Below are 20881 nucleotides of genomic sequence, written 5' to 3'. Positions count from 1 at the left end.
AAAAATTGTTAAAACATACATCTATCAATGGTATACGTGAATTGCGAGGTCCTGATCTGTTGAAATTGGATGCAAGGGAGCTGCAAATATGTAACGTCTTACATTTATAAGGCCAAGAAGAATAGCGATAAAGGTGTATATTAGAATATACATCATATACACATTATTTTAAATATGTTAAATTTACTTTAACAAATCCCTGTAAATGAAAGGTCAATTACTAATTAAAAGAAATATAAAATTTAAAATATTGTACATACAAATAATTTATAATTTAGACATACCTCTCTTCTTGCAGCCTTTTTAATTTGGTTTTTGCTATTTCAGCTTTTATCCTGTAATAACGCTGTTTTTCTAATTGAGTCTTAATTTTTTCTTCAAGGAGCTTTTTGTATGTTTGCGGCTGGCTATTATCCAGAATAATATTTTGTGCTGTAACCCCTTCATTTCGGATATTGAGAGGAGTGCTAATTGGCTTCCTAAGGCTTCCAAACCCCCCATCACTCCCCCAAGAGACGATACCTCCTTTTTCTTTTAATATTTACAATACAAAAATGTTTTTAACCGTAAAATGTTCACTTATTTTGAATGTAAATATATATTTTATACTTCAAATATTGCTGCATTCGGAACAGGATCATCCTCATCTTCATTGATTTCCTCCTCGAGCAAAAATGACATGGGTTGGGAGGGAGGTGTGGACATTGTATGTGATAGCAGTCGGTCGCTTCCAAAAACGTCTGGCATTCCCGCAGCTGACGCTCCAATTAATGATGCTACCTTTTCTAAAATTTCATCATTTTTCGGGGCATTCGATGTGCCACCGCCTAACAAAAAAAAAGATATACATATATAATATTATATATAAATATATATTACAAATAATGTATATTACCTGTTTTATATTGTTCAGCCTTTTGAGCTGCCTTATATTTTCGGGCATTTGTTTTCATATTTTTCCATACAGATCTAATATCCAGATTTGCCCATTTGTTGTTCGTGTTTTCAGCAATTTCTTCTTTAATTTTATCCCACGCTCTTTCTTTTTGCCCTTTCGTTAGGCCATCAGTTTTTTTGTTTTCTATTATATTAATATACTTTTCGATGATCGCTACAAAAGTCACGCGGTATTCAACGTCTTTATGAGCCATCTAAATAAAAAATATGTATTTATTGTAAATATGTTTTAGATATTCATTACAGCTATACGACTATATATGAGAAAACTTATGTAATATTAATCATTTTTACCTTTTTTGTTATACTGCCGTAAGAATTTAACAATATATAATCTACAGATATACTATTATATCAATTTGCCTTGAGGTTGTAAAAAATGTGACGCCTAGAGCGTCGATTCTTCTTTTTTTTTAACAAATTCGATATAAATCATTATAACTCGAACATTTCGATTTTTAATTTATATGAAACTTCAGAATATAACTTTCTCCATACATAACATTGTAAAAATGGAAGCAACAGGGATAAACTCACGAATTAACTACAAAAGAGTTAATTATTATGAAACATTAAACGAAGTTAAATTTAAAGCTCGTTTTCGTTTAACGAAAATTCAATTTTTGGAGGTACTTCGTCAAATAGAAAGGGAGATAGTGCAGACTAACAGGTAAACATATATAGTAATTAAATAAGTATACATAAATTCTTTAATGTTGTTGCTTAAAGGGAGTTGTATTTATACAAAGTTATTTTAGGAGTAACATTGTAATTGCACCCCAAATACAGCTTTTAGCTGCTTTACGCTTTTACGCAACTGGATGCTTCCTACAAGTGGTGGCAGATTTTTGCGGTATGTGCAAAACGGCTGTACATGAAATTGTGCATCGAGTTTCTTTGGTCATTGCAAAAACATTATTTCACAAGTGTGTGAAAATGCCACACACAGAGGAGAAGTTAATAAGAACAATGTCGCAAAATTTTCGAGTTTCCGGGATGATAAGAGTGGTTGGCGCAATAGATTGTGTGCACGTAAGAATACAATCCTATGGTAAATTTATCTTCTAACATGTTCTATTTACAAAATAAGTAAATACAAATTTTATTAAAATATTTTATTTTATTATTCCATCTTTTCTTTGGGTGGAGAAGACGCTGAACTCTGGAGAAATCGGAAAGGTTTCTTCAGTATTAATGTTCAATGTCTCGTGAACAGCAACTTGGAAATAATGGACTGTGTAGCCAGGTGGCCTGGATCAACCCACGATTCGACCATATTTGCTCACAGTCGAATAAAATGTAGGTTTGACGATATGCAATACGGGAATGCGTTGATACTTGGCGATCGGGGATATCGAAACCACCGATACTTAATGACGCCTCTCGCCAACCCCATATCACCCGCAGAAGTATTATATAACGAGGCACATATACGAACGCGGTGTATGGTAAATAATAAATATAAAAATACAATTTTTATGATTAATTTAAATCTATAATTTAATCAATTCTGTAGGTGGAAAGATGTTTTGGATGCTGGGGAAGAATGTTCCCAGTTCTCACAATAGGGACTAGGTTTAGAAAACCAGAGAGAACTGTAAATGTGATATTAGCTACAGCAGTATTATACAATATAACTCGTCGTGATAAGAAAAAGGTCCCACAAGGCATTACACATTATTTAAGCATACCACAGTCATTTGGATCACACGATACAGACAACCGTCAATACTTAATTGAAGAATATTTTTCAAGGTACAGTACATATAATTTATTAATATATATATCATACATTTTCAAAAAAAAATATAATACAATTTGATATTTACAGATTAATATAATACAGTGGCAGCCGTTAGAAAATAAACAAGCGTTATTTTAGCATTTATTTTCCTTAACATTGTTTAAAAATTACAATGACGGCCAATGAATATATATAAAAATAACTTAGTTCCTCTTCTAGGCCTTAAGAGTAAGGTCTATACCGACATTACAGAGCGGTTCCACCTCAAATCTTAGTTTTCAAACTACAGCGTTATTTATGGACCGATTTTCAAATTTGCGATTGTTTTGGAATCGGCAGAATAGCAGCTTTCGGATAAAACGAAGAAATATTGTAAAATTGCAAAAAAAAAAGATGTGAAAATTAATTAATAAATATTAAAAATTAATTAAACAAAAATTTAAAAATTCCGCTATTTTATCCGAAAGGCGTTACTTTGCTGATTCCACAATGCCCGCAAAATCGAAAATCGGTTCACAAATAACGCTGTAGTTTGAAAACTAGTAATTTTGATGAAATTTGCTTCAAAGACACGTAATGTCGGTAAAACAGACACTTTTTCTAATACCATCTTTACACAAAAGAGGGCACTGTAAATACACAATTTTGTAAATAAAAGCATCTAAAACAAAATACGGTTTCCCAGAATTATTATTACATACACTATTTGAGAATACTGAAACTAATGCTACAAGGAGAGCGATGTCTCGTTCATTACACGTTCAGCTAAAACAACAACAAAGAGCTCGGACTAAAAGTTTAGATGCAAAAAATGTATGAATCTAACAGAGCGACGTTTGAAAAAGGATAAACGTACTGATTTCTGTTTCCTACTCTTTCTAGCAACAAATCTCAAATATATGAAATTAAATCAAAATGATACTATAATAATGATCAAGGTAGATGCTGTAATATAGATTTTACCTTATAAGAATATGATTTATTCTGTTTTAAATGCTCAGTTGATGCTAGACCGAGAGAGAGAGAGAGGGAGAGCGAGAGAGCGAGAGAGAGAGAGAGGACGCATGCCGCAGTACCTCTTTCCTCTTCCAACCAATAATCGGTAATATTAAAATAATTTTTGCAGCCAAACTACCAGGCTGATCAATTTCGTTGTTGTTTTAGCTGCTATGGTCGCCAATGAGGAGCTCTCTATAATATTTCCAGATTTTTACCATCAATAATAAGCGTGTATGACCGAAATTAGTACAACGCTGTTTTTGCCGCCCCTCTTCCCCACCACTCCCCCCAACAAAGCATTTTCACCAGCGTGAAACCGAGCATATAGGCAGTTACGCGGTAGAGGTAAGGGGAGTGCTCCGCTCGTTAGCGGGCGAGACGGAGGGAGACGCGAGGGGAACGCAATTTATAGATTAAAACAATTTTTCCTGCCAAACCATTGGTCCGATCTAGAATATCTTTGTTTTAGACGATAGTGTGTCCAAAGAGGAATGTGCCTTATTTTTTTCAGATTTTTCCGACAACAAATAAGCCCGTAAGGTGAAAATTCGTCTCACGAAATTTGCAGTCCCCTCGCGTCTCCTTCCGTCTCGCCTGCTAGCGAGCGGAGCACTCCCCTTACCTCTACCGCGTAACTGCCTAGATGCTCGGTTTCTCGCGAACATTTCTCGCTTGTTGGAGGGGAAGGAGGAGAGACAAAAGCAGCGTTGTACTAATTTCGATACTACACGCTTATTTGTAATGACAAAAAGCTAGAAAAAATATGACAGATTCTTCAATAACCATACTTGCAGCTAAAACAACGATTATCTTGATCGGATATATGGTTTGTCTGCCAAAAATATTTTAATATTACAGAGCTTTGAATGTGAAAGGCGAAGAGTACCGAAACATACTTTGCTTTCTTCCCTGTACAAGGTCCTATAAATATCAATGAAACCAGTAAATTATATTACGAAAAATGACAAAAGATAATACTTTATTACCGTTTAGTTATCAAATAATCATTTCGTTAAGTTTCAATCATCAGCTGATGACGGAAAGAGAGCGAAGCGTGCCGTAGTACGTCTGTCCTTCTTCAATCAACGCTCTGTAAGGTTTATACAATTTTTACAGCCAAACTACTAATCCGAGCGATTTCATGCTAATTTTACCTGAAAGATTGTTAAATGAGGAACATGAAACAATTTTTTCAGATTTTTCCAATCAAAAATGAGCCTGTACGAGTCAAAATCATAAAACGCTGTTCTTTACTCTCTCTTTTCAACTCCCAGGCGAGTCAAGATCTTAGTTTCACGTTTACCGTGCTTCGCATGCCTGGAGGGCAAAGAGGCAAGAGACAAAAGCAGCATTTTTTGATTATTGTTCGTAAAAATTCATTTTTGATGGGAAAAATCTGAAAAAATTGTTGCATGTTCCTTATTTAACAATCTTACAGCTAGAATGACAATAAACCCGCTGCGACTAGTAATTTGGCTGTAAAAATTGTTTAAATCTGACAGAGCGTTGATTGAAAAAGGACAGACGTACTACGGCACGCGTCACTCTCTTTCCATCATCAGCTGATGATTGAAACTTAACGAAATGATTATTTGATAACTAAACGGTAATAAAGTATTATCTTTTGTCATTTTTCGTAATATAATTTATTGGTTTCATTGATATTTATAGGACCTGGTACAGGGAAGAAGCAAAGAATGTTTCAGTACTCTTAGCCTTTCACATACAAAGCTCTGTAATATTAAAATATTTTTGACAGGCAAACCATATATCCGATCAAGATCATCCTTGTTTTAGCTGAAAGTATGGTTATTGGAGAATCTGTCATATTTTTTCTAGATTTTTGCCATTACAAATAAGCGTGTAGTATCGAAATTAGTACAACGCTGCTTTTGTCTCTCCTCCTATCCCCACCGCCCAGCGGGAATGATCATGTGAAACCGAGCATCTAGGCAGTTACGCGGTAGAGGTAAGGGGAGTGCTCCGCTCACTAACGGGCGAGACGGAGGGAGACGCGAGGGGAACGCAATTTATAGATTAAAACTTTTTTTCCTGCCAAACCATTGGTCCGATCTGGAATATCTTTGTTTTAGACGATAGTCTGTCTAAAGATGAATATGCCTTATTTTTTTCAGATTTTTCCACCTACAAGTAAGCCCGTAGTATGAAAATTCCTCTCGCGAGACTTGCAGTCCCCTCGCGACTCCTTCCGTCTCGCCAGCTAGCGAGCGGAGCATACCCCTTACCTCATACCGCGCAATAATCTTGAAACTCCGTTTCACGCTGGCGTAATAGCTTTGTGGAGTGGAAAGAGGGGCGTCAAATGCAGCGTTGTACTAATTTCGGTCGTATACACTTATTATTGATGAGAAAAATCTGCAAATAACATAGCGTGTTCTTCATTAACCATATTTTCGACTAAAACAAGAAAGAAGTCGCTGGGATTAATAGTTTAGCTGTAAAAAATGTTTGAATGTTACTCAGCGTTGGTTGAAGAAAGATAAACGAACTATTTGATGCCTTGCTGTGTTTCCTGTGAAAATCGAAGAAATGTTCAAGAAAATAAGCATTTGGTTTAAAGTAAATGTTATTTTTTACATCTACCATCCCAAAATCATTTATTCATCAATTTTCAGAGCTCAGCTTATGATGGAAAGAGAGTAACGGTACCGTAGTACGTCTGTCCTTGTTCATTCGATGCTATGTAACATTCAAACATTTTTCGCAGCCAAACTATTAATCCGAGCGACTTTTTTCTTGTTTTAGTCGAAAATATAGTAAATGAAGAACACGCTACATTAGTTTCAGATTTTTCCCATCAAAAATGAGCCTGTACGAGACGAAAACATAAAACACTGCTTTTGTCTCTTCTCTCTTTCCCTCCCAGGCAGGCGACGGACGGTGAACGTGAATCTGCTACTCGACTGGCTAGCGACGGGGAAAGAAGGAAGAGGCAAAAGCAATATTTATGATTTCGACTCGTACAGACACATTTCTCATGAGAAAAATCTGAAATTAGTATAGCGTGTTCTTCATTAACCATATTTTCGTCTAAAACAAGAAAGAAGTCGCTGGGATTAATAGTTTAGCTGTAAAAAATGTTTGAATGTTACTCAGCGTTGGTAGAAGAAAGATAAACGAAATATATGATGCCTTGCTGTGTTTCCTGGTAAAAATCGAAGAAATGTTCAAGAAAATAAGCATTTGGTTTAAAGTAAATGTTATTTTTTACATCTACCATCCCAAAATCATTTATTCATCAATTTTCAGAGCTCAGCTGATGATGGAAAGAGAGTAACGCGTGCCGTAGTACGTCTGTCCTTGTTCATTCGATGCTATGTAACATTCAAACATTTTTCACAGCCAAACTATTAATCCGAGCGACTTTTTTCTTGTTTTAGTCGAAAATATAGTAAATGAAGAACACGCTACATTAGTTTCAGATTTTTCCCATCAAAAATGAGCCTGTACGAGACGAAAACATAAAACACTGCTTTTGTCTCTTCTCTCTTTCCCTCCCAGGCAGGCGACGCACGGTGAACGTGGAACTCTGATCTCGACTCGTTAGGAAGGGGTAAGGGGGAGTGCACAGCAACGTATTTTGATTCTGACCTGTACAATGACCGCCACTAATGGCCTGCAAGATTTTTTTGATGCGTTTAGGAACCATACTTCCCCATGGATTTTTCCCCGCCTGGACTGAGTGACTGGAAAGAGTATAGGATATGTATGATAGGCTATCCTTGTTTAAATGCCTTAAAGAGAAAGAGAGAGCCTTATACCGCGTTCAACCTGGTTTCTCCAGGCCTTCGTTTCTTATTTTCCTATCTCGGACGTCGCCATTGCTCTTCTCTCTCTAACTCATAGATTTCTATCTGCGTCTTTGTCTAAAATAATTCTACGCCACTGGGTGATTTTTTGGTGAGTCTATACCACTGGACCTATCTGTGAGTCTTGTGAGAGTGTGAAAAGTGCAGAAATGTCAGTTTGGCAGCACGGATTTTTAATCAAACGAGTGTTAGTATAAATTGTTAAAGAGTTTTAATTTGTTGGAAAATGTTAACCAGTTATAGTGAAGTTATAAAATTTTTAATGACTTTTCTGGATTATCGAAAAAAACAGGTATACAAATTTTTTATACTTCTAAAAACTTACATTAAGTATTAAGGATATATATTAAGTTAATTCTTGTCAAAATTAACTTAATATATAAATGTATGAAACAAATAGATTCATGAATTTAAATAAGAAATACATAATAAAAAATATTATTATAATTTTTTAAATAATATGCAGATCCTAGTGTATTTATTATCATGTATAGTTAATTGGTAAAATTACTGCTAATTATAATGTCTCTTTTTCCTAGGCGTAAAGGTTCTATGGAAGGTCCTACCAGGAGTAAAGTGCATACGTCATAATGATTTCAACCAGAGGAATTAAGCAACGCTAAGGAATGGAACACAGTTTCAGATCACGCAGCATGCTCTCCACATCTATAATAAGCCAACCTGTTTTCTTAGATAAGTAATATTACTGATAACCATATATAAAATGTATTCAAACATGATCCTTTGTGGTTTCCCTTATGTTTCGCAGGTCAAATGTTCTAATAAGGCTGATGAGCTGCATCCAATTGGTGAATAAAAATGAGGCCAGGCTATGTGTCAATTCTGCTGGTTCAAATTGGGAATCTCCATGCAGAAGCCAAATGGAAATATTAAAAAAAGATTTGTTATTCAGGTATTATTTAAAAATGATCTAAATGCATCAATATGGCTATTACTGGTAGTCATTTTTCAAACTTGTTTATATCTAAACTTATTTTCTTTGCTGTTTTAGGTCCAGTAAATATTAATAGATTTGGCTGTCAGTATTTGATCTCAATAACTGTCCTGCATTACAAATGGAGACTAGTAAAGCTGATGAACTGCAACCAAGTGGTGAATAAAAATGAGGCCAGGCTATTTGTAATGCTGCTGCTTCGAATCTGGAATCTCCATGCAGAAACGAAATTGGAAAGATTAAGAAAAGATTTGTTATTCAGGTATTATTTAAAAATGATCTAAATGCATCAATATGGCTATTACTGGTAGTCATTTTTTAAACCTGTTTATATCTAAACTTATTTTCTTTGCTGTTTTAGGTCCAGTAAATATTAATAGATTTGGCTATCAGTATTTGCTTTGAATAACTGTCCTAGATTATAAATAGAGATGAAAGAAAATCTTATATATAGAAAGTAGGGTACAGGATAATGAATTAATCTTTCAAAATATTTTTCTTTTCTTTATTTAGATTACGTTTATATATTATATTGTGAATTATAAAAGAGTTATTCCAATGGATTCAAGAGCAATATTCCTTTTTCTGACGATTTTAATTAGCTTCTTACTTTTTCTCCTTTTTATGTTTAAACGTCGTCATTTGTCATGAATCCCACAGATAAATCTATATTTTTACTTTCCTATGGGTAATTCTACTTTGCATATGTATTTGCATCCATGCTCAAAATAATTATAATCATAGTAAATGAATGTATTTATTGTGTTCGGGAAGTAAAGCTTTGTAGATTATGGTAAAATGTATTAATTTATTGAAATATTATTAATTGATAAATGAAATTATTGCTATTTTATAAGGTATTAACTATATGTAATTTTAATAAAATAAAATGCCTTGTATAAAGATTACTTCAATTTTATTTATTATAAATAATCGTTGTTTATTAGTGTATATTAATAAATTGTTTTTACAAATAATATTAATTAAAAGAGACTATCCATTCAGGGAATATCAATCATTTATTTCAAATTGAAAAGTGTAAGATAAAGAGGATAAGTTTTCTTAAATTTGTAAATGAAATTAGCCATATTGATGCATTTAGATCATTGTTAAATAATTCTTGAATAACAAATCTTTTTTTAATATTTCCATTTGGCTTCTGCATGGAGATTCCAGATTCAAAGCAGCAGCATTTACACATAGCCTGGCCTCATTTTTATTCACCACTTGGTTGCAGTTCATCAGCTTTACTAGTCTCCATTTATAATGCAGGACAGTTATTGAGACCAAATACTGACAGCCAAATCTATTAATATTTACTGGACCTAAAACAGCAAAGAAAATAAGTTTAGATATAAACAAGTTTGAGAAATGACTACCAGAAATAGCCATATTGATGCATTTAGATCATTGTTAAATAATACCTGAATAACAAATCTTTTTTTAATATTTCCATTTGGCTTCTGCATGGAGATTCCAGATTCAAAGCAGCAGCATTTACACATAGCCTGGCCTCATTTTTATTCACCACTTGGTTGCAGTTCATCAGCTTTACTAGTCTCCATTTATAATGCAGGACAGTTATTGAGGCCAAATACTGACAGCCAAATCTATTAATATTTACTGGACCTAAAACAGCAAAGAAAATAAGTTTAGATATAAACAAGTTTGAGAAATGACTACCAGAAATAGCCATATTGATGCATTTAGATCATTGTTAAATAATACCTGAATAACAAATCTTTTCTTAATCTTTCCAATTTCGTTTCTGCATGGAGATTCCAGATTCGAAGCAGCAGCATTACAAATAGCCTGGCCTCATTTTTATTCGCCACTTGGTTGCAGTTCATCAGCTTTACTAGTCTCCATTTATAATGCAGGACAGTTATCGAGACCAAATACTGACAGCCAAATCTATTAATATTTACTGGACCTAAAACAGCAAAGAAAATAAGTTTAGATATAAACAAGTTTGAGAAATGACTACCAGTAATAGCCATATTGATGCATTTAGATCATTCTTAAATATTACCTGAATAACAAATCATTTTTTAATATTTCCATTTGGCTTCTGCATGGAGATTCCCAATTTGAACCAGCAGAATTGACACATAGCCTGGCCTCATTTTTATTCACCAATTGGATGCAGCTCATCAGCCTTATTAGAACATTTGACCTGCGAAACATAAGGGAAACCACAAAGGATCATGTTTGAATACATTTTATATATGGTTATCAGTAATATTACTTATCTAAGAAAACAGGTTGGCTTATTATAGATGTGGAGAGCATGCTGCGTGATCTGAAACTGTGTTCCATTCCTTAGCGTTGCTTAATTCCTCTGGTTGAAATCATTATGACGTATGCACTTTACTCCTGGTAGGACCTTCCATAGAACCTTTACGCCTAGGAAAAAGAGACATTATAAGTAGCAGTAATTTTACCAATTAACTATACATGATAATAAATACACTAGGATCTGCATATTATTTAAAAAATTATAATAATATTTTTTATTATGTATTTCTTATTTAAATTCATGAATCTATTTGTTTCATACATTTATATATTAAGTTAATTTTGACAAGAATTAACTTAATATATATCCTTAATACTTAATGTAAGTTTTTAGAAGTATAAAAAATTTGTATACCTGTTTTTTTCGATAATCCAGAAAAGTCATTAAAAATTTTATAACTTCACTATAACTGGTTAACATTTTCCAACAAATTAAAACTCTTTAACAATTTATACTAACACTCGTTTGATTAAAAATCCGCGCTGCCAAACTGACATTTCTGCACTTTTCACACTCTCACAAGACTCACAGATAGGTCCAGGGTATAGACTCACCAAAAAATCACCCAGTGGCGTAGAATTATTTTAGACAAAGACGCAGATAGATATCTATGAGTTAGAGAGAGAAGAGCAATGGCGACGTCCGAGATAGGAAAATAAGAAACGAAGGCCTGGAGAAACCAGGTTGAACGCGGTATAAGGCTCTCTCTTTCTCTTTAAGGCATTTAAACAAGGATAGCCTATCATACACATCCTATACTCTTTCCAGTCACTCAGTCCAGGCGGGGAAAAATCCATGGAGAAGTATGGTTCCTAAACGCATCAAAAAAATCTTGCAGGCCATTAGTGGCGGTCATTGTACAGGCACATTTTTGATTGTGAATATCTGAAAATTATTTAACATGTTTCTTTTTTACCATTCTTTTAGCTTTTTCATAATTATCTCCTTCGGATCCATGGTTTGGCGGCAAAAAACGTTTTTGTGCTAGAAAACGTATATAATACTCTGAAAAAAAGTAGGCAAGGATTTTCAAATTTTTGACACATTGGATTATGTTAATAAATGTTTATTTTATGTACAGTCTTTATCGGTAGAATGGATAATATCCTGGGCCTGGTGGGTAGTATTGAGGGTACCCAGGCATTTGGGGATATGGAATAGAAGGGGGTGGCATATACCCGGCTGCGGTTGCAGGCATAGCGTAGGCGGAGGAGCAGAAGAATCCGGGGGTGGTCTGCTGCTGCTGGTAGTGGTGGTGATGGACGGTTGTGTTTGGTGTTGGAGGAGGAGCGGGTTGGACCTCCACTGCTTCCATTGAGTAGCTTCTAATCTGAAAAAATTAAATTATTGTTCAAAATAGTACGCGTATAACGAGGAATGGTTTCTGTTACTTACAGCTACATTTTGGCGGTTTGATGATCGTCGTGATCGTCGCGTTTGCTGCTGCTGCTTGACTGCAGCCAATTTGGCAGACCGCCGTCGGCGGTAGTTCCTCCGCCGGTCTCTTGCTTTTTCTGCTTTCTTCTGAAAATTTTAATTATATAAGTGATGCTAGTTAATTCAATATATTAGAAAAAATTATTAAATATGTACTCACCGAAGCTTCTTCATCTACCGCCGACGGCGGTTGCGGAAGCGGCGGCTGCGGCTGCGGAATCGGCTGCGGAATCGGCGGCTGCGGCTGCGGAATCGGCGGCTGCGGAATCGGCGGCTGCGGCTGCGGAATCGGCAGTTGCGGCTGTGGAAGCGGAGGCTGCGGAGTTGGCAGTTGTGGCTGCGGAAGCGGAGGCTCCGGAATCGCCGGTTGCGGTGGTGACGGCGGGGGTGGCACCCACTTTACCCACCTAGATGATGGGAGCGGCGGTGATGCGGCTTCTGCCGCTTTTGTAGCCTTTGCCGGCTTAGTGATGCTGGCCGATGGGGCTGTTGTGTCCCTGGGACGTGGAAGGGCCGGGAACTCCTCTTTTTGGCGAGTTTCCGATCTGGAGCTTCTCGTATTCTGGAAAGAAAATATTACATTATCAAATATAATTATTGTTAGCAGTACTGTATACAATTTTCAAAGAGTCGCAAGCGTGCTCTCAGTAACGCTGTGAATGTAAACAATATCTAACATAATGTTTACATTCACAGCGTAACTGAAACCACACTTGCGACTCTTTGAAGGTTGTATACAGCCATTATATGTATATACGTTTATCTAATTTTATTCATTTTTGTAAAATATGTTCACTGTTTCATTTTGTCTTTTGTACAGCTTCTTGTATCTATTCTTTGTATACTTCTTATAAGTCTACAAGGAAAAGACATAAGCAGTTGCACAAACGACGAAAGGAAACACTGAACATATTTTACAGCACTTTTATTTTTATTTTCAGGTTTTATATTCAGGTTTTATTTTAAGGTATTCTACGTGTACGCGCACTTATAATTTGATAATTGTAAATTAGACTCACCATTTTTCTGCCAGGATCCTGTGACATGTTGATTTGTAGCACTAATATCACTCAACTAGTATTCACTCTCCTGCGATGCAAATGGCACTAAGCAACAGTGATATGAACTTGTGGGAATTTGGTACCCCCACCACGTCCCCGCACAGCTACCTCTTGCGTGCTGCGTGCTAGCTAGCGGTGACGTGGTGGGAGTACCAAATTTCCACAAGTTGGCATCACTGCTAAACAATAAATAAGTTAGTAAATCTTCACGTCACCTTTGGGGGGAGGGGTGTTCTTCTTCTAACCATAATTCGCGATTCCCCTATAAATGATTTCCTTGGTCACAACTGTGGTAGACGTGCGTAACGCAGACGCGATTTACAAGTCTTCGAGTGCGGTGCGGAGTATTTTTTAATAAGTGATTTTGTGAGTGGAGTGCCATAATTAGGAGGTCCGGGTCAGTTTGGAGAAATCGGTAAGTGAATAATTCAATTTCTTTGTTATTTTTTTATGAATCACTCAAATTTTCTCTCCCTTCATATGTCTTAGTCGGTTTTCCAGTTTTCCTTGTCCTGCTATTTCTTTCTCTATCCTGCGTGACCAACATTTCCCTATAATCCCTTGCCTCTTTCTTTTTATTCTTTTCTTTCTTTCATTCCTACACTCTGCTGTGTTAGTTGCGTCACCCCCCCCCCTATACCTTCTTATTACATGTTTATAATGTTTCATTCATTTCAGAGCCCTCTTATTCATTTTCTCCCTGTAGTATTGTCTCCCTCTTTTTCATTCACCTTCCACCTGTCAAAAAGACTTTGCAACTATTATTGTTTCCCTATACCCTTACTACGCAGCCAGGCTTCTGTCAAAATCCACCTGTCTCAATCATTCTCTCAATCTCTCTTTTCCTCTCTTTTCCTCTCTTTTCTATATCTTCCCCTCTATTATCCATGTTCTTCTATTACTACAATACTTGGACAGACATCAGGTAAAATTTCTATGTCACATAGATATTCTTTTTTTCCATGTTACTCTCTTTTTGTCTTTATCTGCAATAGAAACCTTGTGTCAGATGTCGGTCCATTTCCATTAGCAATAGGGGAACATTGATTATAGAAGGGAAGTTATAGAAAAGAGGGAGAAAGAGATAGAGAGAAAGGAGACAGGTGGATTTTGACAGAAGCCTGGCTGCGTATAGTAAAGGTATAGGGATCACAGATACAGATGCAAGACTTTTTTGACAGGTGGATGGTGACAGAGAAAGAGAGAGATTCAAGGGGAAAAATGAATGAGTAGTCTCACTGAAATGAACTAATCATTACATTTATGAAATGAGCAGAGGGTATTGGTGGTGGCGCAGAAAGGTTTTCTTCTCTTTTCCTCTCTTTCCTCTTTTCATACAAAACCTATACCTTCTGCCCATTTTATACATGCAATGATTAGTTCATTTCAGGGACTACTCATTCATTTTTCCCTTGAATCCCTCTCTTTCTCCCACACCATCCACCTGTCAAAACTGCATTACAACTGTATTTCTAACCCTATACCTTTATTACGCAGTCAGGCTTATTTCAAAATCTACCTTGCTCAATCTTCCTTTGAATCTATTTCTCTCTCTCCCTCTTTTCTATAACTTCTCTTCTATCATCCATGTAACCCTATTGCTAATATACATGGACAGACATCTCGCACAAGGTTTCTATTGCACATAAAGTCAAAAAGAGAGTAACATGGAAAAAAAGATCTTTATGTGCCATAGAAATTTTACCTGATGTCTGTCCCAGTATGGTAGTAATAGGAGAACATGGATAATAGAGGGGAAGGTATAGAAAACAGAGAGAGAGAGAGAGATTCAATGAATGTGTGAGCGAGGTAGATTTAAATGCAAGCCTGACTGCGTAGTAAAGGTATACAGATTACAAATACAGTTGTACTGTAGTTTTGACAGGTGGATAGTGACAGACATACAGAGAGATTCAAGGGAATAAATGAATGAGTAGTCACTGAAATGGACTAATCATTACATTTATGAAATGAGCAGAGGGTATTGGTGGTGGCGCAGAAAGGTTTTCTTCTCTTTTCCTCTCTTTTCCTCTCTTTCCTCTTTTCATACAACACCTATACCTTCTGCCCAATTTATACATGCAATGATTAGTTCATTTCAGGGACTACCCAGTGAGAAATATGGTTTCAATTTGACATTGATTTGATGTCTGACTTATCTTATCAAAATAGTATCAATTTGAGGATCGATGTTGATTCAATTGTGTCCAGAATTTTGAACTATCAGCTTTTCGAATTACCATCGATTTTATATCGAATGTATTTCAATTTATGGTTAGCCGCAATGAATGGATATTTTATACTACACAGCAGGAAATTAATTCGTGTGTGGTTCAGATATAATGTATTATATCAATTTTCGTGTAAAAGTACTGTTCGATCTTTGCTTGGCAACAGATCGAATTCATGCTCAACGATATAGTAATCCACTCTCCTGGATTAACAACGACGTATAGAAACGATAAAAGTATGCTTTTGTTTAACAAGTAAGAATCTAGTAGCTAAAAAACATTTGCACTCTTGAGCCAGTCTCTTGGAAACAGTCAAATGAAGCGGACGTATTAGTTCAACCCGGTTGATATCGAGAAGTTAACGATTTATCCGATAAATTTAGTTATAACAAAAGGCTAAAACCCGGTTTTGCAGTGAAAGTGAGAGGAACCAGGATTCCTTTAATTAGTTTATAACTAAATCGAACGTAAGGACTTGTAGCCCGGCTACGCTAAAATTACGATAGAAGAATCGAAACAAGCAAGGACACAGCCCGGCTGTCTTAAAATTTCGTTCATCTTTACAAATGCTATCCAACGAGGATAGAAGGACGATTGTTGAGTGATATTAAAGTTTATGAGTTGTGTTATAATGAGAGAATTGTGGCGTTTTTCGGTTTGTGTATATTTGAAAATTAAAATAAAAAGGGTTTTTTATGCCTACGGGCTTTTTCCCTACATCTCGTGTATGTGTTTCATTCCTTCTACATATTAATCAGAGAGTTCCTTCGTGCGAAGTAGCTCTTCACGCATTTCGTATTATGATGCTTAACATTGGTGCCTCCTGTGAGGTATGTCGTGAGTGAAACAGAAAAGAGTGGAAAACGGAGAGGTTAAAGATCGTGAAACGAGAGAGCATCGAGAGTAATCGCAGCAGAATTTAGAGCAGAGCGGCAGCATCGAGAATCTACACAGCAGATTTCCTAAGGAAGCGCGTTCATCAAGTTGAGCAGCAGCAGCGCACTTCAGGCAACTGGTCAGCGAGGATCGATCAAGGCTGAGACTGAGAAATTCAAGCGGCGGAGCAGTTATCAACAAACGGCGAGCGAAATATATTTGTTAATCTTATATATTGTAATGTTTTCGTATTCTTAGTTAGGAATTAAGATTGAGTAGGTTATTCTTAAATTAGAATTCAACCCAGCAGTTAGGTTAAAATCTGAAAAAATTAGATACGTGAATAGAGTAGCATTATGGAGCGTAACGATCGGATAAAATTTATTATTCAAAAAAGGTCTACTTTGAAAACACAAATTACGATATTAACTAACGCCGTGGAGAATGATAAATTAGACCATATTAACGTTCGATTGAGATTCGGTCGTTTATCAGAACATTTTAAAAATTACGAAGATTTGCAGGACGAACTAGAAATGCTTGATCCAAACGGGGACCATTTTGGGGATATGATGGAATTACAAGACAGATATTATAATCTAGCTAGTAGAATAGAAAGAGTATATAATATTACAACTTCTAACACTCCAGATAGATCGGGTAATAACTCTATAGGGTCATCGCGTAGTGAGCAAATGAAAAGAATAAAATTGCCCGTCGCTCAATTGCCCAAGTTTTCGGGGGAAATAGAGAATTGGCTATCCTTCAAGAATACGTTCGTCACGATGATAGATTCTAGGGAAGATATCACGGACTTACAGAAATTCTTATATTTAAAGGATACAGTAAAAGGAGAAGCCTCAAGCAAAATAACCATTTACGATGCAAGTGATGCAAGCTATAAGTTAGCATGGAACTTGCTAGTCGAAACATACGAAAAAAAAAGAGTGCTGATAGCTAAACATCTGGATGCAATAATAGACACGCCAACACAAATAAAGAACACTGGGGTAGAATTGACACAAACAGTTGATCGATTAAAGCAACATGTAAGCATACTCGCGTCATTAGGCATAAACATTGATGAGCATATTGTTGTTAGATTATTAGAGAGATCGCTTCCGTTAAATATTCGTTCTAGATGGGAAGAAACATTAAATCTGGACGAGCTTCCTTCTGTAAATCAATTATACAAGTTTATAGAGGGAACCGCGTTTAGATTAGCTATCATTGAGAAGGAAAAAACGCGTAAAAGAGTTACAACCAGCATAGAGCCAAATTGCCCTATAAAAATGCGAAAAGGTACAATGGACACTCGGGTCATGATAACAACTACTCAGGAACAAAGTTGTCTTATATGTAAGGGAGGAAAACATGCTATATTCAGATGTCCGACCTACGATCAATTGACGGTAGTTCAAAGATGGGAATGGGTAAAAAAATTAGGTATATGCCGAAATTGTTTACGCATGCATCATAACCCTTGTAAGTCCATTAAATGCAAGGTATGCCATAATTTCCATCATACTTCTCTGCATAAGAACAAGTCTGAGGAAGGAGTGCGTTGTGTCAACAGAACAGACCAAAATGAAAGTATAGTCGCGGAAGTTGAAAATCAGGGAACAAGGAATTGACATAATGCAGTCGCGATGCAAACAATCGCGACGCATTCTTTTTCGCAACTAATTATGACTGCTGAGGTGCAATTAAGGGATAAGGAAGGAAATTTTATTAGATGTCGTGCTTTGTTGGACACATGTGCTACTGCGAATTTTTTAACAGAAAATATGGCGCATAAATTAAAACTATAAATCGAATCATGCAATTTAACGGTTAGCGCTATAGATGACATCAAAACCGCGGCTAACGGTCTGGTAGAAGTAACTTTTCAGGCAATTCATAGTAAATTTAGTAAGAAACTAACCTGTTTAATAGTACGGCGAATTGTAGGACTTATTCCCAATGATATTTTTCCGCGTGAAAATATTAAAATTCCATCAAACTTAAGATTAGCCGATCCTAAATTTCATTTACCGCAGGGGATTGATCTTCTCATAGGAGCCGGAGCGACATTATCTTTATTTTGCATCGGACAAATTAATTTATCTCGGGGTAATTATGATCTGTATGCGCAAAAAACGCTAATAGGATGGGTAATCGTAGGAGAAGCTCCAGTCAAGAGATGGAAGGGGAATGAAGATTGTCGGTTAATAAAGATTATTAAGCATCTTGCCGTACCCAATTCAGAAGGAAAAGGTTGTGTTATAAGAGACTCGGATGAATGCGAAATGCATTATAAGTCAAATACAATTCGAGATAATCAAGGTCGATACATCGTGAGATTACCTTTCAAAACCAACAGACCAGATTTAGGAAATTCGAGGATTATAGCATTGCGAAGGTTTTACGGTACAATTCGTAGACTCAAAAATGATCCTGATTTGGCAAGGGAATATCAAGGGGTTATGCAGGAATATATAGATACGGGACATATGTCGCTAGCTTCTTCAGAGGAGGATGAAGGATATTATTTACCCCATCACGCGGTAATAAAGAAAAATAGTCTCACTACCAAAGTGAGAATAGTTTTTGATGCGTCAGCCAAAAGTGATAGGGGAATATCTTTAAACGATGTTTTGTTGACAGGACCAATATTACAGGACAAGCTTTTCGAGCATTTAGTTCGTATGAGATTACATAAATACATGATCACAGCTGATATAGAGAAGATGTATAGGCAAATTTTAGTAAATAGAATGGATCGCAGATATCAAAGAATACTATGGTTCCACCAAGGTGAAATACGAACGTTCGAGCTCAATACGGTGACTTTCGGTATTTCTTCGTCATCTTTTTTAGCTATTCGCACATTGAAACAGTTAGCAGAGGACGAGGGTGAAAGATATCCGATAGGTTCTGAGGTTTTGAAGGGAAATCTATACGTTGACGATTTATTAGCAGGAGCAGACAATTTGCAAGAAATATTGAACATTAGAGATGAATTAATTGCTTTATTGAAGAAGGGAGGATTCAGAATACGTAAATGGGCTTCAAATCATCCACATGCCGTTGATTTTTTGGATGAAAAAATGACCGACATAGAGTTCTTAAAGGATGAAACCAGTACGAAGAAAACTTTAGGTGTGTTTTGGAATGCTGCGACGGATGAATTATCTTATACAGTAGCAGCAATAGAACTAACAGATAAAATAACTAAAAGAGGCATATTATCCGAAATAGCCAAGATTTTTGATCCATTAGGTCTTTTAGGTCCAGTAATATTCTTAGCAAAGGTTATCTTGCAAGAATGCTGGAAAACTAAGGTTTCTTGGGACGAAACAGTAACCATAACGTTGAAGGAGAAATGGTCGTGCTTTGCCAGACAATTGCCATTATTGAACGACTTAGCTATTGAACGATGTTTGTTAATAGATAATACTAACAAGATTCAAATTCATGGATTTTGTGATGCTAGTAAATTGGGTTATGGCGCTTGCCTATACGTAAGGTCTAGTGATCAAAAGGGTAATGCGAAGATTCAGTTAATTTGTTCCAAATCGAGAGTAGCATCCATTAAAGAAGTAACAATTCCGCGTATGGAATTAAATGGCGCATTGACACTTGCGCGGTTGTATAAAGAAATCCGATTTCTAATAAAACGCCAAACTGAAAAGATTATTTTCTGGTGCGATTCTACAATAGTATTACATTGGATTGGCAAATCACCAATAAATTTAAAAGCGTATGAAGCAAATAGAATAAGGGAGATACAAGATTTAAGTAGAGGTATTGAATGGAGACATGTAAGAACTCATGATAATCCAGCAGATTGTTTATCTAGGGGGCAAACATCTGGTGAATTCTTAAAAAACGTAATATGGTTTAAAGGACCCGTATGGTTGAAGGGTCAAGAGGATTTATGGCCTCCGACGGTTCAAAGCATAGTTTTAAATAATGAAGGAGAACGCTTAGAGTCATGTTTATTAGCCGAAACTGCAGATTGCAATTTTTTTAACAGGTTTTCATCATATTCTCGACTAATACGGGTTATAGCATATTGTAGACGTTTTATAAGTACAAGCAAGAGTTCAGGATCTTTAAAAAATGAGGAATTGGATCAAGCTGAAATTAGAATACTAAAGATCGTTCAAAGTGAAAGATTTTATAAAGAATTAAAATATTTAAAGGAAGGACAAGAAATTAAGGAGAATCGCTTAGCATCATTAAATTTGTTACTAGATGAAAATGGATTGATATGTGTAGGGGGGCGATTAATAAAGGCAAAGATAGAATTATCTCAGAAACGTTCCATATTGCTACCTGCTCGACATCATTTAACAGATTTAATCATACGAGAAGTTCACGAAAGGTCTTATCATGCTGGAGTGCAGAGTACATTATATTTCACTAGATATCGGTTTTAGATTCTGGATGGAAAAAACCAGATCCGAAAAATTGTACGAAGCTGCATCCGATGCAGAAGATTTAATGC

The 20881-nt window shown here is 35.9% G+C and overlaps 2 protein-coding genes across 2 annotated transcripts; one reads left to right on the top strand and one right to left on the bottom strand.

Annotated features, from left to right (window-relative positions):
• Positions 1-11868: 11868 nt before the first annotated feature.
• On the bottom strand, positions 11869-13267 carry LOC136781569 (uncharacterized). Its single transcript, XM_066740460.1, has 4 exons — positions 13241-13267; positions 12382-12783; positions 12180-12308; positions 11869-12114 (listed from the first exon to the last, which is right to left on the bottom strand). Exons 1-4 carry the CDS (start codon positions 13265-13267, stop codon positions 11869-11871), a joined length of 804 nt encoding a protein of 267 aa, XP_066596557.1.
• A 3478-nt stretch (positions 13268-16745) lies between these two features.
• On the top strand, positions 16746-20813 carry LOC136781568 (uncharacterized). Its single transcript, XM_066740459.1, has 2 exons — positions 16746-17822; positions 18429-20813. The coding sequence occupies exons 1-2, from the start codon at positions 16746-16748 to the stop codon at positions 20811-20813; spliced, it is 3462 nt and encodes a 1153-aa protein (XP_066596556.1).
• The last annotated feature ends 68 nt before the right edge of the window (positions 20814-20881 follow it).

This window comes from Prorops nasuta, unplaced genomic scaffold, assembly GCF_024137725.1.
Source record: "Prorops nasuta isolate Cenicafe-Biocafe unplaced genomic scaffold, Cenicafe_Pnas_1.2 PNAS00023, whole genome shotgun sequence".
In the NCBI taxonomy this organism is placed as follows: Eukaryota; Metazoa; Arthropoda; class Insecta; order Hymenoptera; family Bethylidae; genus Prorops; species Prorops nasuta.
The sequence above is the reverse complement of the archived record's forward strand: the minus strand, read 5'-3'. Positions and strand labels throughout refer to the sequence as shown.